Source organism: Bubalus bubalis, chromosome 3 (genome assembly GCF_019923935.1).
Source record: "Bubalus bubalis isolate 160015118507 breed Murrah chromosome 3, NDDB_SH_1, whole genome shotgun sequence".
Taxonomy (NCBI): Eukaryota; Metazoa; Chordata; class Mammalia; order Artiodactyla; family Bovidae; genus Bubalus; species Bubalus bubalis.
This window is the reverse complement of record NC_059159.1, coordinates 9,225,627-9,253,554: the sequence shown is the minus strand read 5'-3', so window position 1 is coordinate 9,253,554 and position 27,928 is coordinate 9,225,627. Positions and strand designations below refer to the sequence as shown.

The following is a 27,928-nucleotide window of genomic DNA, read 5'->3' as shown; positions in this document are numbered from 1 at the left end:
CTGTCCTCTGAATTTTTGCCCAGAGACACAGTCTGCCGGTGGCTGTATAGATCCTGCCAGGATTGCTGATACTCAATTTGCTACATGCATCAGACACGAGCTCGCCAGAAAAATAGCACTTTTTTATGGTTCAGTGCTAAAGCTAATTTCACAAATTCTGCTGGGACACGTCTTATCGCATATCAAATTAATCAAGGTCGAGGCCCTCACACACACACATATATACACACACACATATATATACCCTTTGTGCTACTTCTTTAGGTGTCAGTCTCCTAGCAAAGCAACACGCCCTTTGATGTAACCCGCCTGAACTTGCATCTCCCAGCACTATCTCCACAGCTTGGAGACCCGCTCTCTGCACCTGCAGAAGTGGGTGTGGGCCAGGTGCCCCAAGGATTGGCATCTGGGCACCTTGGCTGGGGAAAGCCTGTTGTAAGTCTCTTTGCGGAAAAAAAAAAAACAAAACAAAAAACAAAGCCTGTGATGACTACTAGCCCTGACCCCTCCTGTGCCCGGGGACCTGCCACACAGCTGCCTCAGGAACCCAGGGTGGTGAGGGCAGCATGCAGAGAGGTTGCTGTTGCCCTGCTCCTGGGCCTGCGCTGCAGCGCCAGGTGGGCACCAGCCCCGCAGCGCCAGGCGGGTACCAGCCCTGCATGGGGCGCCCCTTCCACCCTGGCTGCTGGGGGCCGACTGCAGCTTCATGACAACAAAGGCTCATTTGAGCACAGGAGTCCCTGATCAGGAAAACTGAAACGCCAGAAAAAAACGGCCCAAGATAATGGAAGATGGTTTTGTTTGCTCATCTTTTTGGCCAAATGACCGGGAAGTTTTAATGGCCTAATACATCCCCTGTGTAAACATGAGAGAGAATAAACATTAGAAGGACTAGAAGTAATCCAGAAGTTCTTGCTCTCTTTTTTAAATAAGATGCTAAATTACAGTGGAACTACTTTCTCCCCGAGGCACTGGTATAAAGAGAATTCCTACAGCATTCTGATGCTGGTTTAAACAACAGCTGGACAAGAAGGTTGGTGGAATGCGGAAACACAGTTGAAGAAACTTATAAACAACACACTCTCTTTACTTAAATTCCACATCTTTCTGCAAACCTATCCACACTGTATGTATGTCCACATCTCTTTATATCCTTGTCTTAACATTTCCAGGTAAAAATTCCTTCAGAGTTATTAGGACAAACAAATTAATTCTCAATTCTCCTTTAAGCCTAAAAGAAATGTCTTACTGGAAAGACTTGTAAAGCCTACAGTGAGAGGAATAACCCAGGCACCGCATGGATCTGAGCGATGGGAGTTAAGTTGATAACAGCAGTCCCCAGCAGCTGCTGCCTCAGGTCTGTGAGTTTTATATACCCCTGGTTTTGTGGTCATAAGAGGATGGTTGGGGGGAAGTGGGAGGGGAGGGGGAAGCAGACACGTTTAGGCAGTAGCTGTATTGCGTCTCGTGCTGGGGAGCTTCTATAACCCCAGGATCTTTGTGACAGGAGGTGTCAACGTCCCCACTCCCCAGAGAAGGGGTGAGCAGTGCCCGAGGCCCCATTTCTGCTCGGCAAAGCTCGGGCCCACTCTCCATCACTCCATGTGGCCTCCCAGCTTGGAGGGGAGCAGACAGACCACCAGGAAAAGCCAGGCCATCAGTTTTGTTTGGAGAAAGAGATAAAAGGCGACCTGCACGTTGAGAGGCCAGGTGCGTACCTGCAACAGTAGGAGCGGGCGCAAGGCTGCTGAAAGCGCGACTGTGGCCGGAGGCAGCGAGCGGCCAGGCACTCGAGGGAGGCAGCGCGGCGTTCTGAGATGACGGCGGGGAGGACCCTGCAGAACCAAAGGCGGCACCTGAGAAAGGCGAGCACAGGCCTGCGGGGCGAGCCACGCAGCCCGGGGGGGAGGGGCCTAGCGCCCAAGAAGCAATCTCCAAGGCTGTGTTTACGGAAATGGTGGGAAATGAGCGCGTGACAGGGCCGCGACCACCGTGAGGACAGGAAGACACAGGCGCACTGTGCCTTGGGGCACCCGGGCCTTGAGAGAGGCCCTGGGGAAGGGGCTGGGGTGTGGGGTGTTGGAGACCAGGAAGCTGGAGAGGAGAGAATGACCACAGGGTGTTTTCAACAACACGTCAGGGTTTGGAAGGATCCCATGGATTTCCCCTTCCAGGTAAGACAAAAATAAAAACTCAGGGCAGACCTCCATCTTTTCATACCTCCAACAATACCTACAAAACTGAATAAAATGAAATAAACCTCCAAGCTTCTTGTTACAGATTTTGCCCTAAAGAGACTGGTCCTTTCCCTGACTCCTTGCCCAGGCTCGTATTTCTCTCTTGAACACAGAAACATCCGGGAAACATGTACTGGCAACCGCGTCGACGTGAGCCACCAGGTCTCCAGACTCGCCCCTCCTGCTGTTGAGGACCCTGTTCCTATCCTGGGAGGGGGCTGACGGGTGGGCCCCCCAAGCACCCCTGCGGTGCTGTTTCCGCATCACCAGGTCTGTTCTCTGAGGCAAGCAGGAAGCAGAGGAAGGAGAAGGATGACGCAGGGTGACAGTGTGCTAAAAACGGGATGGACCAGAGCTCTTAAGACGCGGGAAGGGACTTGGCTGGTGTGTGCGAGCTGGCTCGGAGGGGACGGGGCACAGAGCAGTCTGGTAGTCGAGTTTACCACGAACAGAATCTCAAAAGACATGCGGCCCCCGACGCAGGGCCCCACCTGGGACGGTGTGCTGAGCAACCTCAGGAGTGTCTTTCACAGGGACCGCCAGGTGTGTGGCACCTCCCAGGCTTGTGCAGTCTACAACCTGCACGGCTGCTCACGGCAGCCCTGCTGTAACTGACCTCCTCAGAAGAGGGTGCCAGAGCTGAGGAACGCAAGAGTGTATTTGTAATCTGCAGGTCTTTGATTTTAAAAGACGTCAGCTCTACTGACAACCTAACCTTAGTTCCTAAACCCTCGGCTTCTATTTACCAACAAAATGCAATCAACTCGAGATTCCAAATTATAGACTATTTAACCCAACATGGTACTTCTTTTATAGTTAATGGTAGAGCACTTGGGTTTTAACAGTGTTCTAGTTTGACGTTTTTAGTGCAATAGTGGAATCTATCCCATAAAATGATGGCTAATTTTCCTTTTTAGTATCAATTTGTCAGGCAATGGCACAACTGCATTTTACCATCTGGCTAATATTCACCTCCTAACGGTTAGCACTATAAATAATACCCAAACAAATATGGGGCTAAGTGAAATTTTAATACCAAATCAGAGCTAAACACCAATGAAAATAAAAACCAAAAATGTAAATAAAACCCCAACACCTAAGGTACTCAATAAAAGAAAACAGAAAACTCCATTAAGAACATATGTAAAATAAATAAGCCAACATCAAAGAGGTTAGTGGTGTTTCTTACTCTTTTTCTGTCCAGGGCATATTTTCTCAAATTTTTTTCCTTTGTATTTTAGATTAAGCTAATCACTCAAGAATACGACAGTCTTTTGTGGCTGGGTCCTGAGCAAGCTCAGCCCCCGGGGTGCCTGAAGCCCCTCGCGTGTGGGGAACACAAGGGGGTCCCGGAGAGGGGCGGTCTGCAGGGTCTGGCCACGGCCGTTTACTCCTGGCCCGGAGGCCGTGGTGCTTTCTGTAAACAGGTTCTACATAGAGATCCGCTCCTCTGCTCCCTCCTCTCAGATAACACCAGCAGGTGGGGGCCCTTTCCTGGGCGAGGCCTGGTCTCGCGGTAGAGCTGCCTGGGACTCGCCCTTGGGTCACACAGGGCACTAGAGGCTCTGTCCTGCTGACGTCCCATTGCCGCCAGGGCCTCGGACGCTTAGCTTTCCTCTGCCCTGACATCTGTCTCGACTGCTCGGCTCTGCCCTCAGGACTCCCCTGCCCTCCAGGACGCCTGTGTCGCTTCACGGCACACGTGTGTAAAGGTGGAGGTGGCCTGCGTGCCCCAGGTGCCAGGGACCGTGGGCTGATACTGGACGCCGGTCAGGAAGCTCCACTCTGTGCTGAGCAGCCTTGACTCTTTCTAAGGTCTTCTACTGCCCGGATGGGCACGCTCACCCACCCTCCACAAGCCCAAACACACTGAATCACCCCTTCGCTCGGCACAGCCCTGCAGCCACACGCAGCGTCCCAAGGGGCGAGTCTCCCCCAAACCCTACCACCTCAAACAGGCTCCAGATCCCATAGCCTCGAGCCTCGCTTTCTCACTCATCCGTCCCAGCCACGGGGAGGCCTGCGACCGCCCTGCTCTGAGGCACTGCTGCCTTGCCACAGGCATGCCCTGCGTTAGATGGGAGGGCGGAGGTCTACGCTGCCCTCTGACCTGAGCCACAGGCATGCATGGAATCCTATCACTTCAAAGAACCACTGACGAGAAGGCCTCTCCCCACAGGCCATACGTTAGCCAGAAAGCTAAACTAACGTTCCGGGAAATACCCGAGTGGCCTTGCTAGTGCTGAGCATTGCGGGTAAGCTGGCTGTTCTTTCTGCTACTAGAACGCTGAGGAGAGAGGTCTGTTAGCCCTGGCACTCACAGAGCGTCTGCATCTGTAGGCCTCAAGGGAAGGCGAGCTACTGCCCTCCTCAGTTCTGCAACTGAATCTGCGTTTATGTTCTGTAACCTCACAGCTCAGCTCATCACTTTTGCCAACTGGATCCTCAAGCCTAAACAGGGCGTGCCAAGCTTTATAGCATCAGGAGTTTGTGCCAGGAAAAAGGACCTGAGGAATGACTTCAGTCTTTTTACCAGACATTTTGAGGAAAGGAAAAATTGCCTGAGATGGATGAGTAAATGGCCAATTCACTTCCAGTTCAAAGAGATTTCAAGTGGAAACCTTTTTCTTAAAAAGCCTGATGGCTAACATTGTTATTTTATAACAAGAGATGTATAAGCACCATGTATTAATAAATCCAGCAGGGACACAGAGCCCAAAGCTATCTCCATTTTCCAATAAGCACTGGTCGACTTTTCCTTATGCTGCGTCTGATGGCGAGAGAGTTCCCATCAGATGTGTCTGACACTCCCCTGCCTCGCTTCCCACACCCGCCTGCTGCCCAGAGCAGAATGCCCGCACAGAGAACACCACACAGATGTGGGCAGGGCACACCCTCACCTCCACTCTTGAGGAGGTAGCGGTTGACATCCTGTATGGTGGTGTTGATGGTGGGCCCGGTGGGGACACTTCCAGGAGTGACGTCGGGGTCATTCTCCGGATCTATGTTCTGAAGTCCTTTCCAGGGAACACCAGGATGGAATTCTGGAAAATTTCAAATGTGAGTATTAGAGCACCTTCGTGTTGCTTCATGATAATTTATGGAAATGTTTATAGTCTGCTAATTCAGAGGCACACTTTAGACTTCCTTCAGTAAAGCATCAGTCCTTCGGAGCAAACTAGGTACCAGAACTAAACTAAAAACGTGTTCACGCGGGAGTATAAAGCCCAGACACATTTTGAGTGGATGGAACACAGCACCCCCCGGCCCTTCTCTTCCCACTGATCTGAGGGCTACAGAAAAGCCTGTGATGCCAACAACACCCACGATTTATCTGTCAAGGTACTGCCAATACAAAAGCCAAAGCCATGGGGTTCGTGCTCCCAGGATGCTGAGCTCGGGTCCTGGTTCTCTCGGGCCTCATCACTGCCTCGGGCTTGGCTCGAGTCCTGCTGACACATGGAAGCGCTGCGTGCTCTCACCTGGGGGCCAGTTGATGCTGGAGCCGTTTGAGATTTTATCACTGTCGGATTTGGCACGTGACCAGCTATGGGGAACAGCTACAGGAGGGCTGGCTGGTGACTCGCTGCTCTGGATTAAATCGTACCGGCCATAGGAGTCGTCAATGGAGGACTTGGCTGGTGGTCCGATGCTCAGACCTCCAGGGATAGCACCTGGATGGGGGGCAGGACACAAAGAGCCGAGTGAGCGGGCGCCCCCGGCCCCGGGGCTGGGCCTCGCCCTCTCCTGCCAGCCTCCCTGTGGCCAGCGCTCTCCAGGGGAAGACTGGACCTTGCAAGACATGCTATTTAAGAATTCCTCCAGTTTGTCATTTGGAATTCTCGATAAATGCACACCCACACCATGGCGGAGCTCTCTGGGGACAGCCAGTGAGTGTCCGTGGTCAACTGCTGTCCTTGCTGTTGTCCACGTCCCTCCCCTCATCTGCTGGCCTCTGTGTGGCCTTGGAGGCCTAACCCTACCTCCCCTGGCGACTGAGCACTCTCCTCCAAAGAGAGTGCCCGGATAGCATGTGATGATTTTCCTGTAGAACTAATCATTAGGGAGAATTTTTTCTTTTTAGAGTGCTTTATATCAAGAGAGAATTATGTTCCCTATCAAATTTCCTTTGCTGTTTATGCTACCAGGAAACTAAGAGCTAAATTCAATGCTTAACAGTGAGATCACTGCCTATGGTTATTAGCATTTTCTTTTTTTTTTTTTTTTGGGCTGAGTGGCTTGTGGGATTTTAGTTCCCAGACCAGGGATTGAACCTGGGCCCACGCAGTGAAGTGTCCAGTGCTAACCACTGGACCTCCAGGGAATTCCATGGTTATTAGCATTTTTGCTTTTTATCTTTTCTAAGCATTAGATTTTCCTATTGCATTTAATCATTTTATTGAAAAAAATTTTCTTTCAGACAAATTTTTGGTTGAAGATACAGATGTACGTTACAAGTGTGCAGCCATGACCTGTATTCTTTGCTGCTCTGGGGCACTTTTAATTACTTCTCGATTAGTAGCTAAGGTGTGAAAGTTGAGGCGTCAAGAGATTTGGTCATTGACTAGATAGGGTGTTACATACTCTAATGAATGAAAGATATATTGCTGTTGGTTAGTTGCTAAGTCATGTCCGACTCTTTAAAAGCAATGGACTGTAGCCTGCCAGGCTTCTTTCTCTATTATTATTGAGGCAACACTGGTTTCTAATGTTATCTAAATTCCACGAGTACGACACTGCATTTCAACTTCTGTCCACACCACGGGGTGCTCACCACCAACTCTTGGTTTCCACCCATCACCACACAGTTGACCCCCTTTCCCTATTTTGCGCTCCACCCACCCCTTCCCCTCTGGTTACCAATACTCTGTATCTCCATGTTTGTTTGGTTTGGCCTTTTGAAATATTTTCTGTTCAGATTTCAGCACTGAATTCTTAGACTAGAAATGCAGTGTAAGTAACAAAGGGCTTCCCAGGTGGCACAGTGGTAAGGAATCCACCTGCCAACGTAGGGGACACGAGAGACATGGGTTTGATCCCAGGGTCTGGAAGATCCCCTGAAGAAGGAAGTGGCAACCGACTCCAGTACTCTTGCCTGGGAAATTCCATGGACAGAGGAGCCTTGTGGCCTACAGTCCATGGGGTTGCAAAGAGCTGGACATGACACACACATAAGTAACGAAATGAGGATGATGAGCAAGTAGAACAGAAGTGACCAGACCCTGGGGCTCCTCAGCTTGGACATACCATGCTTGCTGGGGTTCTGGTCGAGCGGAGAAGCAGCACCGGGTAAGTTATCCATCGGGTTGGGGTGAGTCCACTGAGGGAGGCGTGACTGGGACTGAGACGGGTCCTTCACCGATAAACCACCAGTCATGTCCATGCTGCTGACATTCATGTTTGGGTTCAGTCCAGCTAAAAAGAAAAGCACTATTAGGACATGTCTGCTCTTCCTCCAAATGATTACTGTCTAACGCTCTCCTAGAGAAGCAATCTAAGTCTTAATTCATGGCCGAATATTTAACAAAGTGGAGACTCCACTACAGTAGGGGTGAGCTCAGCCTGGAGCTCCCGCTGGAAGTATCTTCGGAAATTTTATACTGAAAACACCTCTGGGCCCAGCAGACCCCGAGCTCTGCACGGACAGTGAGCCCTGCCCTTAGAAGGAGCCCTGAGGCAGCCTCGCTCGGGCTCCGCTGGAACGGCGCACGCGGTGGGTGCATGCAGGCCCTGACTTACCGAGAGGGTAGGGGGCGAAGGTGCTGGGTGAAGACTGCTGCTCTTTGGTCTGCAGCTCAGGGAGGCCGGGGGCCTGGGGGTGGGGGGGGAAGCTGTCCAGGGCCGATTTGCCTGCAGAGGGGTGCAGAGACAGGTGCGGCGGGGGCGGCGGCTTCACGAGCAGGGCCTGGGCCAGCTGGCGCTGGTGCTGCTGGATCTGCTGCTGCAGGTTAGTGATTGTGCGCGCAACCTGCGGGTTGGCGGGCGGGGAATGACGAGCGGTCAGTGGGCTGGGGGGCGGCGCCTGGGCCCACCTCCACCCCAACCCAGGTGACCCCGGGGGCTTTCTCCAGGGGAGGCTGCCTGTCAGAGCCATCAGCAGTGACAGCCTAACAAGGTCGGGGGAGGGGGTGGGCAGCGACCCGGCTCTGTTGTCTGGGGGCCCCTACTTGCTGCTCCTGTTGTCTCATGGGTCCGGAAACGTTCCGCTGGGCCTGTAGCATCTGCTGCTGGATCTGTAAACGTTGGTATGCCTGTGGATGGCAGAGAAACATCAGCAGACTGCAAGACAGCCACCAACAAGGGGTTTGACTTCTGCACATTAAAGAAAAAATGGCCCAGATTCGTTGGTCCCCTTACCATGCTGTGTTTTAAGCATATTTTGAGGCATTTTCAAAAAGAGACACATCTTTCTAAAACCTTTTTTTAAGTGTTTGTTTATTTATTTTGGCTGTTCTGGGTCTTCACTGCTGCGTGTGAGCTTCCTCTAGTTGCAGCACCCAGGCTGCGCCCTGTGGGGGCTTCTCTTGTTGCGGCGCCCAGGCTGCGCCCTGTGGGGGCTTCTCTTGTTGCGGCGCCCAGGCTGCGCCCTGTGGGGGCTTCTCTTGTTGCGGCGCCCAGGCTGCGCCCTGCGGGGGCTTCTCTTGTTGCGGCGCCCAGGCTGCGCCCTGCGGGGGCTTCTCTTGTTGCGGAGCATGGGTTCGAGGTGCTTGGGGTCAGCAACTGTGGCGCATGGGCGTAGCTGCCCTGAGACGTGTGGGATCTTCTCCAACCAGGGATTCGGACTCATGTGCTCTGTATTGGCAGGCAGATTCTTATCCACTGGATCACCAGGGAAGTCCTCCAAAACCTTTCCACTGCATAGACTTTGCTTGATTCAAACTAAAAGAAATGAGGGGGGAAAAGGTTTTTTCTTCCTTATAAAGATGCAAGGTGTCCAGAATGGTTCAGACAGTGTGGCAGGATGGTGGTGAGTGGCTGCCCCAGACAGTCACAGAACAATACACATTCCAGGGCACATGGGCAACCGGGAGCCGTGTGGGGTCTCAGTCCACAGGGAGCCTGAGATCCAGGCTTGTGGCACTTCCACCAGCCTGACTCCGGCCACAAAGCTGGTGAGAACGGTCATCAGAGAGTCTTCCCACAATGATGCAGAAGGCTGGATCCTCTGTTTCTAAAGTTGACTGAATATGGTAATTTTTGTCCTTACAGCATGGATTTTTGGGGGATGTTTGGGGCAAGAGGATTTATTGACATAGGATCCAAACAGAAGTAGAGATTATATCATGAAGCCTCATTAATCCGTAAATCAGAGGAATAAAATGCCTAGCTGAATCCTTAGAGGCTCTAAAGCTTAACCTTAGGATGCATAAAACATCATTTCACCAATTTTTCTGGTAGAAAAAGTTAAAACGCCATACACTGTTTTTAAAATGGAACACACGAAATGTAAACATACTTCCAATACTTTCTTGGGATCTTTTACATGACAGGGGTCAATAAAAACTATGAATAAGGGATTCCCGAACGTCAGTACTGTCGAGAATGAGCTCAGCCGAGGTCAGAATCCAGCTGTCCTGCACTGCACCCAGGAGGAGGGTGCTGTTCTCCTCTGTAGGAAGAGTGCTGAATAGCATGCATGCTTCTTGGTTCCTCCCTGTCCTCCCCTGAGGTCAGTGGTCCCTTCCTGGCGCTGATGGCCCTGGGGCCTTACACCACAGTCCATGAGGCTCCTTTTTCTTTTTTTTGATGTGGACCATTTTTAAAGTCTTTATTGGATTGTTACAATATTGTTTCTGTTTTACGTTGGCCATGAGGCATGTGGGATCTTGGCTCCCCAACTAGGGATCTAAAGTGCACCCTCTGCACTTTAGAAAGCGAAATCTTACTGGACCGCCAGGGAAGTTCCCGAGGCTCCCTTTTCTGAATGAAGTCCAGTTGTGGCCTGGAACCCAGGCCCAGGGCATTGGGTACTTCATTTCGGCTTGTCCAGGACACTCACACCCTACCTGGCCACCACCTGGGACCAGACACGCAGACTGGTCAGATGTGTGCCTAACAAATGCTAAAGGGTCAGGACTGAGAGCCTGATCCTGTAAGGAAAGGTTCCCCTATAAGGAAAGGCTGACATCAAGGTTTTGCCTCTTTGAGCCTTTTCTTTTCTTCCTTCATGACTCCTGATAATTCTCTGCGAGATGAAGCTGTTGGACAAGATGTCTAAGCAAATCAGGTGTCAACATATTAAAGAAAGAAACAAACGCTGGGTCCGTCAGGGAATATAAATTCAGGATGCATCAAGGGATACAATGCCATGGTGTTACATGGTAAAAGCAAAGCCTGCTGAAAATTAAAAATTCAACGTATTTTAAACTATAAAACTCCCAAGAAGTATTAGACTACATCAGCCTTTCTCAAGAGGGATTCTGAGAGAATTAAGTCCTAATCTCTGAGGCAGATACTGTATATAATGAAGTAACTTGTCTTTTGCTTCTAGAATGGTATCTATGTGTATCAGCCTCAGAAGAATTTAGACAAAATCCAGGAAGTGATTTGCTGGTTCTGTGTTCGGATGAGGAAGGCTGGCTGAGGGCTGACAGACGTGCCTGTCAGATGGGGAGACGACGATCACGAAGGGGCCAGAGAATTCACAAAGCCTAGTGGAAATGCCCTTGAGTGAAGAACTTTCTAAATCTTTATTTATTAAAATATTACCCTATTTATTTGGCTGTGTGGGTCTTAGTTGCGACACACAGGCTCCTCAATCACTGTTGCAACACGTGTGACCTTTTTTTTTTTAAAAGTTTCTGCATTTGAGCTCTTAGTTGCGGCATGTGGGGTCTAGCTCCCTGACCAGGGATCGACCTAAGCCCCCTGCATTGGGAGCTTGCAATCTTAGCCACTGGACCAGGGAATGCCTTTAATAGTTTACCAACTTCATGAAAGTCTCAGTGACGTTCCCTGATGTGAAGAAGAGCATAAAAGTGTAACTACACTTATCAGCTGGTGTGTGAGTTCCTGGTTCACGCCTGTGAACACGTGGAGAATGCCCTTCCCACGTCCTACAACCCGAGCAGAGCTGCCCTGACTCACCAGCTGCAGCTGATAGAGCTGGTTCAACATCGTCATATGCTGAGGATTAATTGGCGAGGTTAATAGTGCAGGGTTGAGACCAATGTTTTTTGCTGCAAACTGCAAAAGCTGTGCTTGAACCTGTTAACACAAAATGCGCCATTAGACATGAACTCTATTCAAACATTTACTTGTCTGTGTAGTTTATCAAGATTCAAAACTGACTGACTAAATGGCAGTTATATTTGTCTCATGAGCGAACTTCAAAAGCCATTAAAATATTTACAGACATTCCAGCATTAGTAGTTAGCACATTTTAGCAGAGAATGTAGAAGGAAGAAAGGAAGGGAGGAGGGGAAGGAGGGAGTGACAGAAGGCAAGAAAAAGATGTCTTCCTCCAAATATTTTAGTTACGAATGAATGCTCTAAGGTTCTGTGTTACTCCTGTCGGTTACTGATTCTGTTTTCTGTTGAAGTGAAGATGAGCGGGCGTCATTCAAGGCCTGGAGACAGTGAAGGCATGTTCACTTCACTATGCCTTCCTGGGAGGAACTTCGAGGCAGGCTTCTGCGTCTCAGACAGGCACCTGCGACCAATCCCCATAGGAGCTCGGTAGGCGGCGGCACCACCTGACCAGAGGGTCCTTGTTACAGGGCGTGCAACGACCCCTCCTCAAGTTTACCGGCTCAGGCAGTGGCCTCTCCCTGCTTGTGGGACCAGACATTCCTCTTGGGGGGCCCAAATGCCCAGGCTCCGTGTGGCACAGGCACTCACGTGACTTGCCAGCCCTGATCGTGACTGTCAGTCTTCCTCCCCGCTCACCTGGAACTCACTGCTCTGTGCCGTCAGGGGCCTGGCACTGGCCAGCTCGGTGCTCCCCACTGTGTGCTTTGTACGTTTATCACAACGTTTACACAAGGTGATCTTAGGTAGTACACAGAAGGGCATCTTTTACTTTTATAGTCATCTAACATGTATCAGGAAAATGCTGATTTTTCTATTTATGATGGACATGTAAAGTTTCAAGAATAAATTTATCTAAGCAGGCAAGTCAATTTAGAGAAAACACATTAAGAGCCTTCACTTGAAAGGAAGGCGCACAGATGAGTGATCTTCAGGACACGCTGGTTTGCAGAGAGTGGGGAAGGCTGCTCCCTGCCTCCAGGCCCCTCTCGATGGGGTGGCCGAGTCACCAAGTCCAGGTGGTGGGACGTTAGTGGAAGGGGTCTGTCTCTCATCTTTCTTCCTCCTGGGACGTGGCTCAGGCAGAGCTGCTGCTTTCTGCACTGCTGCCTGGGCAAGAAGTACCTGTCTATCTTGTCTGAGGGTCTGTATTTCAGGGCCTCTTTGTTGTAGCGGCTAAAGAGTGTATCTTAAGAGTGTATTCTGTTTACAAAATTTAACTATTCTTTTACCCAGATTTCAGCCATCTCAACTCTGTGCATACATATCAGGTTAAACAATTACAGAGTAATAAGTGTGGTGGTGGTTTATTTGCTCAGTCGTGTCCGACTCTTTCTGACCTCATGGACTGTAGCCTGCCAAGCTCCCTCTGTCCGTGGGATTTCCCAGACTCTAATACTGGAGTGGGCTGCCACTTTCTTTTCCAGGGAATCTTCCCAACCCAAGGATAAAATTCTATGATTTACCATTTTAGTTTATTATTGAGCATTCTTACAAGGGGTAATGAGGACTGTAACATTATAATGAAAACCTCAGCCCAAAGTCTAAAATAATGGAATGTTCTAAAAGTAAACGATATTATCATGAAAAAAGTTGACACAATGCTTTATAGTTACAAAAAACAACAACATCCTTTTTCTGAATTCTGTTTGCTTTCTTTTTTTAAATAAACGTAACTAACAGTCTGTAACGCAGGTACTATCATATGTTGTCCCGTTTAGTTTGTCACTGAAGCATTATTCAGTCCTTCACTGATTCTAAGAAGTTTCTTTTACATCCTAAGCAATTTCATGAGCCTCTTTGCTCCCCCACCAGTCTAGGGCGATTCAGCGGGTTCATCTGAATAAGCTTCTCGCGACCAGGACAGACGTCCCGGCGCTAGTGTGTGCCACTGGCCCAAGCGCTCTGACAGGAGGGGGCCCGGTCCTCGGGGAGGGGTCTGGGCACGCCTCCCAGGGCAGGAGGGTCGGGTGGACGGGTTCACGCGCGAGGGCTGGCCCGCTCTCCCTGCGACGCGGGCGCCAGTCTGACCTGAGGGGATAGAAACTGAGGCACTTGAGCACGGAGACTGGGCTGGGAGGAGCTCAGGGGCGGCACGGGCGGCTGCGGCGGCTGCTGCATGGTCCTGGCGGGCGCTGCTCCGCTGCTGCCAAACATGCCCAGATTGCCACTCGGTGTCTGCGGACGGGGAGGGAGGGGTGGTTACATCGTCACTGCAGGAGCAGGCGGGGTCAAAACCACACCGGCTTCCTGCCATGCACAACTCGCACCAGAGGGAAGGCTTAACAAGGGCTGTCCACAGCATGTCCCAGAAGGGTCCTCCGACCCAGGTGAAGGGCGGCCCCCACAGGACAACTGCTGCCCCCCCTGAGCTCATAGCAACAGCAATACCAAGGGCCCAGTGGCCAGGCCTGGCACCATGAGCAGGGCTCCCCACGCCCCGTCCCAGAGGTCTCTTTCCTGCCCCCTCCATCTTCCATTTTTGTTATTATTGTTATTAAACTGATGGGACTTAAAAGAAAAAAAGTGCTGTTCAGACTTATGGACACAGTGGGAGCAGGAAAAGCTGGGATGAATTGAGAGAGTAGCATAGAAATATATACATTACCATGTGTAAAACAGATAGCTAGTGAGAAGTTGCTATATGACACAGGGAGCTTAGCCTGGTGCTCTGTGACAACCCCAGGGTGAGATGGGGTGGGTGGCTCAAGGGGGAGGGAGCATATGTATAGCTCAAGGGGGCTGATTCATGCTGACGTATGGCAGAAAGCAATACAACACTGTAAAGCAATTATCTTCCAATTAAAAAATAAATAAAAAAATAACAACACAAGACATACGCACTAAAAAAAAAAGAGAGAGAGAAAATACAGATTAAGATAATGATTTTCAATATAAGTGAGGTTTCTTTTCCACCAAAAGCCCCATGATCCAAAAAATAAAAAAGTACTGTTCACTTATGGTTGCCGAGAAGGAGGACTGGGGGAAGCATATTTAGGGCGTCTGGGGTGGGTGTGTACACACTGCCGTAAGTAAAGTGGGTAACCAACAAGGACCAGCTGTGCAGCACGGGGACTCTGCTCAACCTTACGTGGCAGCCTGGACGGGAGGGGAGCTGGGAGGAGATAGACACACGCATATGCATGGCCGAGTCCCTTTGCTGTCCACGCGAAACTACCACAACATTGTTAATCAGCTATACTCCAACGTAAGATAAAAAGTTGGAAAAAAAAGAAATGCTGTTCAAATTGGGTACAGATGACAGAAAATCCGCCTGCAAAGCTTGTCTACATCTGTAGCTCACAGAAGCCACACAGAGCTGGCTTTAGGTGACCCACGACAAGCCCATCATGTTCAAGGGCACTACAGTAACACCGAGCCCTGCAGGGGACTGGCACGCATGCGGGTATGGGACCATCTCTGCTGGGGTAATGGGCAGGGGTCACTAACCGGAGAGAAGACATTTTCCCAAAGGAAATATAACTGAGCTCAACAAGACCTGAACCTGAATACATGGACAAATTCAGGCTGGTAAGTTTGTGTTAAATACAGGAACTATATTTAGTGTTTCTTTCTGTCTCCTGGTTGAGTTATCTGACCCTCAGGGCCGTTGGCCTGGCCTCTGAGTCCCTGATGGCAGCTGAAACCTCCACTGCTGCCTGATGAGCCCCATGAACAACATGAGACAGCGGTGGGGATTCCGTGGACTGGGGTGCTGCTGAAAATTGGCCTTGGCCACCCCCAACCTCACAGCATTGCTGGAAGAGAAGGCTCAGAGCTGTGTGTGTGTGAGCCTCAGCCGGGAGGAAACCAAGGACAGTTCCAGGGACGGGAAGGACATGTGCTTGCTTTCATGTCATTTCATCCCAGGGGAGAGAAGTGACACGAGGCGGCCATCGTTCAAAACCCCAGGTCCTGCCTCACGGACGTCTGACAGTGACTTGCGCCTTCTCCACAACTGTCAAAGGCAGGGAATGAGGCCAAAATCACTCTGAAAACCACTGAGAACCTGTAGGGGCTGTCATCTCTATTTCTGGGGAAGAAGGGAGAGTATGGTGTTTTCCTGCAGATTAATAATGCATTTAAGGTGTTCATGGTCAGGAGAGACAGAACAGCACCGCCTCGACCTGTGAATAGATCCAACAGCTAAAGACCGCCTGTAGCCCGCGTCACTTCACGAGCAGTACATTAGCACCAAGGCTGTTGAACACAAACACATTTCAGTTACATGTAGAAATAATTTTGAAGCATTTCCGGTAACATGGTTAAATTTCTAGAATTGGATTCATTTCTTGACAGCAGTACATCACTTGAAAGGAAATCCTTGTCATAGTTCAGTTCCCTTTACACGTTCAGTGGCATTTTCACATCCAGGTATTAATTAAAAATAAAGTTCATGTCTCAAACACACGGATTTAAAGGCACATAAAGGAGACCCCGGTGAGCCTCTGCCAGCAGCCTTACCTGTCTAGCAGAATTCAAGTTTTGCATGCCCAGCCCTGAGGCAATCCCGCCCAGGGCCTGGCTGGGGAGTGCACTGTTGGAAAGGGGGGGCTTCAGGCTTGGTGAAGGCAAAAATGGTGAAGTCGTGGGCTCTTCCACGAGGCCGCCATCCTGATTGGGGAAAGAAAGCGTGAGCTGTGGGCAGGGCCCGTCCACACACAAAGCACAAGTTCCCAGGACGCAGACAGGGGTGTGGATGAACATAAAGGAGTAAAAAATCAAAAACGTGTAGACGAGAGGTGGAGAAATGGGCAAAAGGAAGAGGGGAAAAAGAAAAAAGAGAAACAGGATTAAGACGCTGTTTTCATTTTAACAATTATTTTACAAACACACATACATATCAGCTTACATAGTCTCATCACTACCAGCCCTGCCTATGGGGAGGAGTCAGGAGAGAGACAGCCTAAGTCTTAGTTGGAAAACACTTTAACCACCGTTTTCAAACAGGCTCATCTGAGAACTTACTAACAAGGCTCTAGGTATACACTAGGTTGAGATCTACTGATATTCATCTGTTTTTGACTTCATATGACTTAACCTAATAATAAGGTAAATTATAAAAGACAAAAACCTTTTTTTTTTTTTTTTTACATTTACTGAGGCACCAGGTCCTTTGTAAATTTACCTCATCTAACTTCACAACAAGCCTAGAGTATTATTTCATATTTTAAAGATACAGAAATAAGACAGGGTCCCACACTTGGCAAATAAAAATTCAGGATGCTGAGTTAAACTGGAATTTCAGATAAACGCCTGATAATATTGCAGACTATGGTCACAAATGATTCATTGCTGTCTGAAATTCCGATGTCCTCGGACACAGTGGTGCCGGGCACAGTGAGGACTCCATTGCGTGGACCTCTGGTTGAAGACACTGTGTATCTGAGAACAAAGACCAACTCTCGTCTCTTCTCCTGCGAGCCTGCTTTTTGTGTCTGCTTTAGAGTTGTCTTTCCTTGCTTCTATTATTTTTTCAAGGCCAGACATTTTGATCAAGCTTAACGGGAAACTGTTAAGCTGTCACCGGTGTGGCCCCCCTCTGAGGTCACAGCAGTCTGGAGAAACTGCACCAAGCAGGCCAGCATCGAGGGGCGTGAACAGGCGACTCCACCTGCTGAAACATCTAAGGTCATTTGCCCACACCTGTGGGTTTTCTGAAGTGGCTCATCCAAGCAAGGCCCACGCCCAACCACTTCTAGACCCTTCTTCTGAGATTAAACATGTAATACTTCATTTCCAATGGGAAGAACTGTGCACATAAGACCATAAAATAGAAATCTGATGACTCTCGTCTACAGGACAAATTCAAGCAGCCAAGTTTACCCACTGGCATGAAAATAAGTTTTCAATTTCAGTATTTTTATTCATCACATCATATGAAATACTTATAACACTACCTCTTTTGAGTCAAACATTCATATATACTAGAAAAATGGGTAAAAGTCACTTAAATATTACAGTCTAGTAACTTTCTAATCCAAGACAGTGAAAATGAAAAACATGTCTTGTTAAAAACAAACAAAAAGCCACCTAAACGCATACCTTGTCAAGGAAGGTGGGGCGGTCCACGGAAGACTCTTTGGAGATCGGTGGGCGGCAGCCAAGGGGCTTGGTGACCATCCCGTTGTAGTCGGTCACTCCCAGTCCACGCTTGTCCACGTCCACCTTCTTTTCCAGCAGAGCGCCTGGGGCATAGCAGACAGAGGCAGCGTTTGAAACGAGATGCCCAGGGGGTTGGCTGCCAGTGCTGAGCACAGACGGGTGCCAGCCGACATCTCAGGGAAGGAGTCAAGACCTTCACCCCCCAGAGGACAGGGCCAAGCGCGGAAGGCTGTGGTCTGGCCCCTGCTCCCTATCAGCCACACCTGCCCCAAGGGGGCTAGGCCCTTCCTTTCCCAAAGAGGGCCTTTTCCCAGCTGTCCCACCTCATACCCATCAACTTCCACCTGCTGAGTCCCTTCCGGCTGCAAGGACCTGTCCAGACGTTGGGGACACGACAACACAAACCAGACAGGTCTGTCCTGTGCTCCTTCGATTCAGAGACTGGTGTCTGTTCAGCTGCCTCGAAGCTCTGGGGAGGCAGGACTAACTCCCTACAGATCATGCCCGGGCCCTCTGTCCTGGCAGCTGACACCACACATCTGGCATTTGCATGCGATTATCAAGTCTGACCCTCATTATTTGTGAATTCTGAGTTGCTGAATTCACCTACTTGCTAGAATACACTTGTAGCCCCCACATCAAAACTCGCAGTGCTTTTGGGTCATCTGTGGACACACACAGGGCGGGGAAGAGTCTGAAACCCAGATCTCACACACACACACACACACACACACACACACACACACACACACTCTCTCTCTCTCTCTCTCTCTCTCTCTCTCTCCCCCTCCCTCCCTCCCTCCTGGCTCTGCTGCTGCTGCGTCGCTTCAGTCGTGTCTGACTCTGTGCAGACACGAGTCCCCATAGACAGCAGCCAACCAGGCTTCCCGTCCCTGGGATTCTCCAGGCAAGAACACTGGAGTGGGTTGCCATTTCCTTCTCCAATGCATGAAAGTGAAAAGTGAAAGTGAAGTCGCTCAGTCGTGTCCGACTCTAGCGACCCCATGAACTGCAGCCCACCAGGCTCCTCCATCCATGGGATTTTCTAGGCAAAAGGACTGGAGTGGGGTGCCATTGCCTTCTCCGCCCTCCTGGCTCAGGCTCTCACAAAGTGACAAGTGTCTTTCTCGTGGTCTATGTGGGGCCAGGTTTGACATCTCTGTGCCCTCTGTTGGTCATTTCAATGGTCCCCATGGTCCCCAAGCCAATGTCCTGAGCATGAGAAGGCTGCGTGGCGCCTGCCTCATTCAGCAGCTGCTGATGAGCAACAAGGGGGTGCAGCTGGAACAGGAAGACAGTCACCAGCTGTGTGTAAGGCTGTGGGGAGGGAGCTAAAGTAACATCTACAGTGTGAGATGAAGCTTCAGAAAAGATGGAAAGCAGATATGTTTGTGGACTCACAAGATGATGACTTATTTTTCTTTTTTTAAACAAGAATTTTGTTTTTTTTAAAGCTGATGGCATTGGTGTGAGTAGAAAAGTGAACAAAATCTATGATCATTATTAACTACCCAGGGTCAGGTCACCCTTCTTAGCTAATGTTTTATTATAAAGAAACATGGCTGGCATATGATTATTCATGAGACATATGTATTATACAGAAACACACAGGACTTCCCAGGAAGTCCAGTGGTTAAGACTCTGCCTTCCATTGTCAGGGGGTGTGGGTTCGATTCCTGGTTGGGGAACTGAGACCCCACATGCTGCGGCTTGTGGCCAGAGGAAAGGAAAGGAAAGGAAAAAAAAAGCTTAACTCTCCTCACAGCCCCCCACACCCAGGGTTAACGTATCGACTAGTTGACAAAAATGCTGTGGCCAGAGGCTTGCACAACCTCATCCCTGTATGTCCCCAAGGAGCAAGGGTTCAGTATTTCCTGATTTAGTACTTCAGCTCACTCAGCAGACAACAAGCTGGGCATGGGGCCCTAGCACCTTTTTCTAAGAGGGTCACTATCTCCTCCCTCAAAACAGATGAGGATAGTATCAATGCACCTATTTGTTGCAGAAATGAAAAAAAAAAAAAAAGAAAAAGAAACAGGAAAAGCAGACATGGTTCCATGTGGTGCTTGGTCATTTGTCCCCGGAGACCACCCGTCCTGAAGGATTGGCCCTGGGGCAGGTGTACACCCTACGGGGGACCTGTCTCTTGAGCACGTGTTCAACCACTGACCCATGACTCAGAACATTGAGACTCACAAACCCGTATCTTTAAAACAAAGTGTGCTTGAGGCGAGTCCTTGCACTTACTCATGGCCTGATCGAGATTCATGTTGTTGCTCTTCAAGGCCTCTTCAGCCGGCTCTCTCTGCGGAGGGAAGCGGAGTTCTCATTAGGAGGTGTGGTAACAGAATGAAAAGCGTGCAAAGAGCTCGGGCACTGTTAACACAGGGACGCAATCAATAGTAACCTGACATTGTTCCGTTTAGTAACCAGAAATACTTTTCTTCTGTGGTTAGAGACAAATGTCTTCTAAATAAAAAATCCTTGTCATAAGAAAATGTATTGAATTGATTTTCAGAGGGAAGACGACTTTAAACCCCAAATGGCCAGGGGAGTCCTGTCACTGACTCTGTGGTCCGTAGGGTGACCTCTCCCAGGGCAGCCGCAGGGACTCATGGGGAGAGTCAGATTGCAGGATATGTCTATTGTCGACTGCTTTTCGCCAAAAAATGTAAAAACAACATAACACAAAACAAGTACTAATAGATGCATTTTGATAATCATCTCTCAGATTGAAACAGACTAGTCTTGGTGGAGACCAGGCAGGCTCGATGCTGAAGTACCGCGGGGCCACTCTGGGCCCATCACCTCGCAGTGGGTGGGGAGGCTGGGCCCCGGGCTGAGAGCGTGTGGGGTCAGGGGCTGCACCCCGTGAGAAGTATGTGGTCCCCTCTTCCAGTCTGGGGCCGCTCCAGACCCATCCCGAAGGGGCACCCATGGCAACCAAAAGGTAAACGCTCATTTGAGTAAAGATTTGGAGAGAAGACATCTGAAGGGACTACTTGGCAGATGCAGGAGGTATGGTTCATGATCTGAACGCTTCCACTGGCTCTTGGGAACTGAAGAGATGGGGAGCCATTTTCAGAGGCACACCCTAAGATCTCCAGCTCTCGCTACACATGATCTGAAACTCGGGTACCAAACAGGTCTGCTTGGGTTTCTTTATCTGGACGCAAGGTTTTAGTTCTTTATACCAAGGTCTCCCTTGAGATCTTGGTCAATCTTGCAGAAATGAATGAAAACTCACTTTTAGATGAAAAGAAAATAGAAAATTGTATAAGCCAATGAAGAATAAAAGTCACCCATCGTTTTTCATTCTAGTAAAAGGTTCTCACACCTTTCCAGACAGAAAGGATGTGGATCTTTGCTGTCGTTCAAAGGAAATCCTAATCCCTAAGCAGGAGTGCCCAGGTGAAAAGGGAATGTACGAGTTGGGTTTTGCCAACAAGCTCATCCCCTAAAAGTCTCCTTCCTGCGCTACACATGACAAAGGTGGACACAGGACACAACAGGGCACACGCGGCAGCAGTAAAGGGAGGCGCCAGTCACCGGGAAGCCCATGTCTGTGAGTTGTTTGATCAGCCGGGTCATGATCCAGGCCTCGTCCTGCTTGCCAGATGTTTTCATGCCCTAGAACCAAGGGTGGGAGGAGAAAGTCCATGAGGCAGGTTCTATGGTATTGTTTTAAATTGCTTTTTATTGGAGTAGAGTTACTTGACAATGCTGTTAAGTCTCTGTTGTACAGCAAAGTGAAGCAGCTCTATGTATTCCTATGTCCCCTCTTTTTTGGGTTTCCTTCCCATTCAGGTCACCACAGGGCAGTACAGTAGGTTCTCGTTATTTATTTTATACATAGAATCAATAGGTACATGTGTCACTCTGAATCTTCCAGCTCCTCCCACCCTTCCTTTCCCCCTTGGTATCCATACATTTGTCCTCTCTGTCTGTGTCTCTATTTCCGCTCTGCAAACAAGAGCATCTGTAACATTTTTCTAGATTCCACTTAGACGCATTAATATATATTTGTTTTTCTCTTTCTGGCTTACTTCACTCTGTATGCTACTCTCTAGGTCCACATGAGCCACATTTTAATAATGCATTTCTTCCAGAAATGGGAGACGCCCAAAGCTCATGTTGATTTAAAGTCACAGCACCCCATGTTAGCGCTGAGCAACTCTGCGCTCCCCACCACCCTGACAGTGTCTAGTGGCTTGCGCTATGGAATGCTTCAGGATGCTTTCGCAGTTGGCATGTGTGTGTGATTTATGGACTTAAAAAAAGCAAGATAATGATTCTTTCCCCTCAGAGAATGCATTTCGTTCGTCACAAACAGGAACCGCGTCCATGGTCAGATAAGCATGCTAGGTGCTCCCTTGAACACGACCTGTAATAACCATATAAAATCTACTAAAAATTACATGGCGTGTGCCCTTTTATAAGCTTTCTTCTAAAAGATGACAAAATACAGGGTGTTCGTTCCAACAGGATGAAAAGGCAACAAGATGAAAGGAACGAAAAAACCTGTTAATTCTGTTAACTCATGGCCTGCGGGGCGGAGAAGACAGTGAGGAGATAGCGGTGAGGGGAGGGTGAAGACAGGAGGAGGGAGCTGAGCGAAGAGGAAAGGGGGGCGGGGTGGAGAGGGGACCCCTGCACAACCTCCTGCTCTTCTGCAAGGAGAGGGGGTCTAACGATGCATTCACATCTCATACAAACTATTCTTCACAGTGCTTTCAAATCTCGGCCTGGGACTTCCCTGCTGGTACAGCGGGTAAGAGTCCGCCTACCAACACAGGGGACTAGGGTTTGATCCCAGGGGCCATGTCAGGTTCCTGACTCCAACTGCCAGAGATGGTTTCAACTCGGAGGTGATGCCTCTTAGCCCGCCAGTACCCTCCATGGGCATGTGCGTCGCGTTTTTAAATTTTACTTTACTTGAGGAGGATCCCACATGCCAAGGAGCAACTAAGCCCAGGTGCCGCAACCATACAGGCCTGAGCGCCTAGAGCCCTTCCCTGCAAGGGAAGCCACTGCAATGAGGAGCCCGCTCACCGCAACCAGAGAGTAGCCCCGGCTCGCCACAACTAGAGAAAAGCAGGGCACAGCAACGAAGACCCAGGGCAGTCAAAAATAAAGAAATAAAGTTTAAAAAGCTCATTAGAAAAAAAAACCTGGGAGAATGGCATCGAAACATGTATATTATCATATGTGAAACGGATCACCAGTCCAGGTTCGATGCATGATTTAGGGTGCTCAGGGCTGGTGCACTGGGATGACCCAGAGGGATGGGATGGGGAGGGAGGTGGGAGGTGGGTTCAGGATAGGGAACACATGTACCCCCGCGGCGGATTCATGTCAATGTATGGCAAAACGAATACAATACTGTAAAGTGATTAGCCTCAAAATAAATAAATAAAGGGGGGGAACCTGGTAAATAACTTCAGTCGTGTCCGACTCTTTGCGACCCCATGGACTATAGCCTGCCAGGCTCCCAGGTCTATGGGATTCTTCAGGCACGAATACTGGAGTAGGCTGCCATGCCTTCTTCCAGGGGAATCCTTGGGACCCAGGGTTTGAACCTGTGTCCTTACGTCTCCTGCACTGGCAGGTGGGTCCTTTTCCACTAGTGCCAGTCATAGGACACAGTTTGTAGGGTGACCGTAAACGAACATGCTGGCTTTTCTCAAGGAAGCAGCCTCTCTGGAGGTGATTATAATCCTTCCTGTGCAGCCAGAGCCAGGTTTGCCAAGAATACACAATATTTTAATTCACCAGTTCGGTGTTTCTGGTCCTGTCATTAATTGGATGCTTTGCCAGCCAGCCTGTGAAAAGACATAATTTGAAGCCTGCCATCACATCTACTCTTTATGAGCAGAGAGCCCAGGATTTAGTTTCTGGGCTCTGCTAACTGCCAATTGAGTGGCTTTCAAACTGGAATTGTTTTAAACGGATAATACATTCACATGATTCAAGAGCAGAAACGAGGGGCACAGGGAAGCATCTTCCTCCTATTCCATGCCCAGTCTGCTGAGTTCTCCTTTGCTTTCTCATCCTTCCAGACAGTTCTGAATTCTACAGAGGCTGTTATGAGTGTGCGCGTGACTCACACATCCACTTCTCTCTCCTCTTCCTCTGCCCCCTAAAATCGGGGATGTGCTAGACAGAGATTCTGTGCCTTGTCTTTCACTTAGCGATCTATTTTGGTGATCTTTTCATATGAGTATGTTTAAAGGTTCTTTAAAAATTTTTTTAGTTTTTCATAATATGGAGGTAGCATAATTTAGCTAATTATGCCATCAATGTACATTCAGGTTATTATAATTTTTTTTTTTTTTGCTGTCCTATGACAAGTGGGAGACACAAGGGATGTGGGTTTGATCCTTGGGTTGGGAAGATACCCTGCAGAAGAGAATGGCAACCCACTCCAGTATTCCTGCCTGGGAAACCCCATGGACAGAGGAGCCTGGTGGGCTACAGCCCAAGGGGTCAAAAGGAGTCCAAGAGGACTGAGCACGCATGCACATACGTGCACAACATGCCCCATTATATGTTAACATAACAATATTTTTTAATGGAAAATAATTATATTTTCTAGAACAAAAATTTTTGGTGAGACAAGTGGCACTGTCACACCTGGCTGGACCCCTCTCCACTGTGCGGCTTCACGGAAGCATCCGGATTCACCCATCAGCCCCTGCTCTCGTGCTGCTGAGACAGTAATGCCGTGTCACGCTCTGCGCTCGGCAGAGACCCCCTAAGAGGGCCTCAGGACCCCCAGGGTCCTCAGGGCACTCTGAGAGCCTCGGCTCTCTCTGTCACTAACTGGAGAGACCACCTTGACACCGTGCAGGGCTCAGCGTTCACCCCCTCACCCCGGGGCCACACGCACCTTCTGGAGCCCTTTCTTGGGAGCGTTCCCCCAAGAGCTGCAGGAAGAGGGGCTCTCCTGCGAAGCCGCATTGTTCCACATGCCCCCGTCCTCGTCCTCCCACTGACTGGCGCCGAGGTTCGCGTCGTCCCCGCCGCTGCCCCAGCCTTCTTGCATAGATTTTGAAGCTAGAAAGAGAGGGAGCAGGAGCGTGTATCAGTCACCATTCCCAAAGCAGACAGCGGCACCCTGTGACACCGCTGAGGGGAGGCAGGACAGAGGGCTGTACAGCGCCTACCTCTTACTCCTCTGTCCTTTCTTACACCTAAGAATTTAATTTTTCCTACCGGACATGTAATGTACGTGTATATGTACGCCTGTTTTTGTCTTCAAACTCCAGCTATTTGTAATCTGTGCTGTTCCAATGCCCTTAACCCACTAGAGGTCACTTTTTAAAGACATATTTATTTATTTGGCTGTGCCGGATCTTAGCTGTGGCATGTGGGGTCTTCCATCTAGGTTGGCGACACGCAGAATCTTTAGTTGCGGTATGTTGGGTCTAGTTCCGTGACCAGGAATGGAACCTGGGCCCCCTGCATTGGGAGCGTGGAGTCTCAACCACTGGACCACCAGGGAAGTCCCTAGAGGTCGTTTTGAAACATGGACATTCTAACGATCAATCCTGGGGGTTACCGAAGGTGGCCGTTGCTGAGTGACATGAGATGCTGGTAAGAGGCAGAGTCCTGAAAACGATCACAGTCCTCCGTGTCACGTGGCACGCCACGGGCACCAGTGCTTCCCCCAGTGCGACCAGACCTGAGCCGCCTGAGGATCCTGAAAAGTCTGTGCTCGGGCTCGGCAGCCTGCACTCTTGACGAGCTCCCAGGAGATGCTCCCAGAACGACAGGAGGGACACAGCCAAGGGCTCAGACAGAGGCAAGCTGAACACTGAGTTTCAATTTCAGGATATTATTGTTTTCTCCTTTCTTAAATAAATACAAAGTAATCTTTGGTGTAAAAGTCACCCCAAACTCTCCTCCCTGGGGAATCTGAAGGCCAAAGATCAGGTGACACTACAGTTAGCTACAGTCTATAAGACGATGAAGACTTGAGGCTTACAAGGTGGCCAGGCATGTCATTAGGCCTCCGAGGACAAACGATACAAACAAACACGTTGCCTCGACACCGGAATCTACACACCCAGGAGCTTCCCATCCTGCAGGTTTCCAAGAAGTGACACGAATGGGATAAACTGGATGGGATTTACCCATTTATAATGAATGGGATAAATAATACGGCAAAACGGGTGGCACACAGAGAACGCTGTCCAGTGCTGACAAAGTAACAAAACACTGAAACAATAAAGCTGCATTTTTAAGATCTTAATAATCTCAAAAAAAAAAAAAACCAAAAAACGCTTTTGCACCCATGTGAACCATTGATGTTACACTGGACTTAAACCAGTCAACTTACATTCATACTACTGTCAAAGTATCACACTGTAAAGCAGCCACACATTACAGAATTCCACTTGGTGAACGTGATCTGGACAACAGCAAGGATGCACATTTTATGTATACCTATTATACTTTCCAATAATGGGAGGAAAACACAGCATGTTTTTTCCTCTTTAAAAAAAGAAAAAAAGAGAGAACCCAAAGCTGAATTTTGTTTACTAGGCAGCAAAAGCAAGGCAAGTGTCAAACTGTGGAGTAATATATTTTTCAAAACCCAATCTCAAAAAGAAAAATGACCTGCTTTATCCACCTGTTCAGTGAAAGAGCAGGTTTAAATTGTCTGAATGACAGGTAGGAGAATTCTGCTGAAGAAACCTGGAGGCTACTAACCATCATTTTTTTTTTTTCTTTTAAAAGGAGAGCATGGACTTCTCTCAAAAGCTCCTTTTCCTTCATTTATCAGACAAGGCAAATATTTCTTTACAGTCTAAGTTTAACATTAGTCTTAAAATGTGGTGGCTCAGATGGTAAAGAATCCACCAGCGATGCGGGAAGACCCGGGTTCAATCCCTGGGTCGGGAAGATCCCCTGGAGAAGAGAATGGCAACCCACTCCAGTATTCTTGCTTGGAGAATTCCATGGACAGAGGATCCAGGCTACAGTTCATGGGGTTGCAAAGAGTCGGACACGATTGAGCAACTTTCACTTCAAATGTAAATAAAATGAGGAAAGTGTCCTAAAACACTAATTCTTAAAATTAAATGAGAAGTATGCTTCTAAATAGAGTATGTGGGCCCATTTCCAAACAGCCGACCCAGGGCGGGCAAGACGCTGGGCTCACCTGGTTTGCACAGGGCTGGGGCGGCAGCGGGGGCGCTGGCCCTCCCGAATGTCAGCGCCGGCTCGGTGGGCTGGTCCCCCCATCCGCTGCCGCTGCTGGGTGGCTTGCCCCATGCTGCTGTGCCATTATCAACCAGGGTGGACGGGGATGATGACTCCCCCCAAGAGTTTTCAGCCTTCGAATGAACGTTAGGCATTTCTCCCCAGCCCGACGAAACTGAAGAGGGCACCGGGGAGACAGAAGACAACAAAAGTCAAACAGAGAGAGAGAAAGTAAGAATGGTGATGTCAAGTTCAAAATCATTTTGAGATTATCTTTAGGATGGCTTTTAGGAGAAAGTGAAAAGGAGACAATATTAAATCTAATCAGATTTGTCTGTTTTTTTTTTTTAAGTTGCAGTCTTCTCACTTCTGACCCCTACCTACTCCCTTAAAACTCAAAGTCCGTTATATTAAAAGCTATTCAATTCACACCATCTGCAACAAGATAAGAGTTTTAAAAAGTAGTTTAGAACTTAAGTTTAAGGAGTAGCTCTTTTGCTTCTGGTGTTATATGTGACAACCTAAAAGAAATTTCATATTAATCTCTTATAAAAAATTTACGAGTTGCAACATTTTTCTACTTATCTTTTGACCAACCGTCAAAAACACAGGTCTGGGCAAACAAAGAAGATAGAAGAGGAAACATGTACAGATAAAGTAATAACAGAGCACCCAGATGGTTCTTAGGTACCAGCAGTAAGTTGGGAAAGGAGTTGAGATATTGGTGTTAAAAGATGGGAACCAAATGGAGGAATTATGGAGAAGGGCGGTTCCAAGCGTATCTCAGAATTCTGCTTTCATTCCTCCACCCCATCCTGTGCTAGCATCCTGAGCAGGGCCTTGTACCAGAGACAAGGATGCAATTAAACTAGGGAAGGTTTCCTAGCGAATTCAGAAGGTTCTGGCATTACTATCTAAGAGGCACAGGCGAGGTTAAGAGACTAGGCCACACTAAGGATCTCCCCACCTACTTTATACTTTAGCAAGACAAACATTTTACATGTCATATGCAAACTTCCAAATCAACCCAAATTCTGATCTTTGTGCCTTTGCCCATAGGCTCACTTGATAATACTGAAAAGTCACGCTGATAGCTCACGTCAGCTATAATTTTCATACAGACATAGCTT

The 27,928-nt window shown here is 48.9% G+C and overlaps 1 protein-coding gene across 8 annotated transcripts in view; it reads right to left on the bottom strand.

The window, feature by feature from the left end:
• The window catches only part of TNRC6C (trinucleotide repeat containing adaptor 6C), a 76,469-nt gene that overhangs the window by 6,935 nt on the left and 41,606 nt on the right, over positions 1-27,928 (bottom strand). For 3 of the 8 annotated variants that reach the window (XM_025279590.3, XM_006064084.4, XR_006549315.2), the window contains exons 5-18: positions 26,758-26,973; positions 24,481-24,647; positions 21,141-21,221; positions 19,839-19,896; positions 17,532-17,674; positions 15,951-16,124; positions 13,518-13,664; positions 11,325-11,444; positions 8,405-8,488; positions 7,977-8,205; positions 7,485-7,652; positions 5,720-5,911; positions 5,138-5,281; positions 1,719-1,835 (exon numbers count right to left, since the gene is read on the bottom strand). In XM_025279590.3, the coding sequence (XP_025135375.3) occupies positions 1,719-1,835; positions 5,138-5,281; positions 5,720-5,911; positions 7,485-7,652; positions 7,977-8,205; positions 8,405-8,488; positions 11,325-11,444; positions 13,518-13,664; positions 15,951-16,124; positions 17,532-17,674; positions 19,839-19,896; positions 21,141-21,221; positions 24,481-24,647; positions 26,758-26,973 (2,040 nt within the window). The remainder of the gene's footprint in view (positions 1-1,718; positions 1,836-5,137; positions 5,282-5,719; positions 5,912-7,484; positions 7,653-7,976; positions 8,206-8,404; positions 8,489-11,324; positions 11,445-13,517; positions 13,665-15,950; positions 16,125-17,531; positions 17,675-19,838; positions 19,897-21,140; positions 21,222-24,480; positions 24,648-26,757; positions 26,974-27,928) is intronic. The other 5 variants (XM_006064085.4, XM_006064086.4, XM_025279588.3 and 2 more) reach the window with 5 other exon arrangements.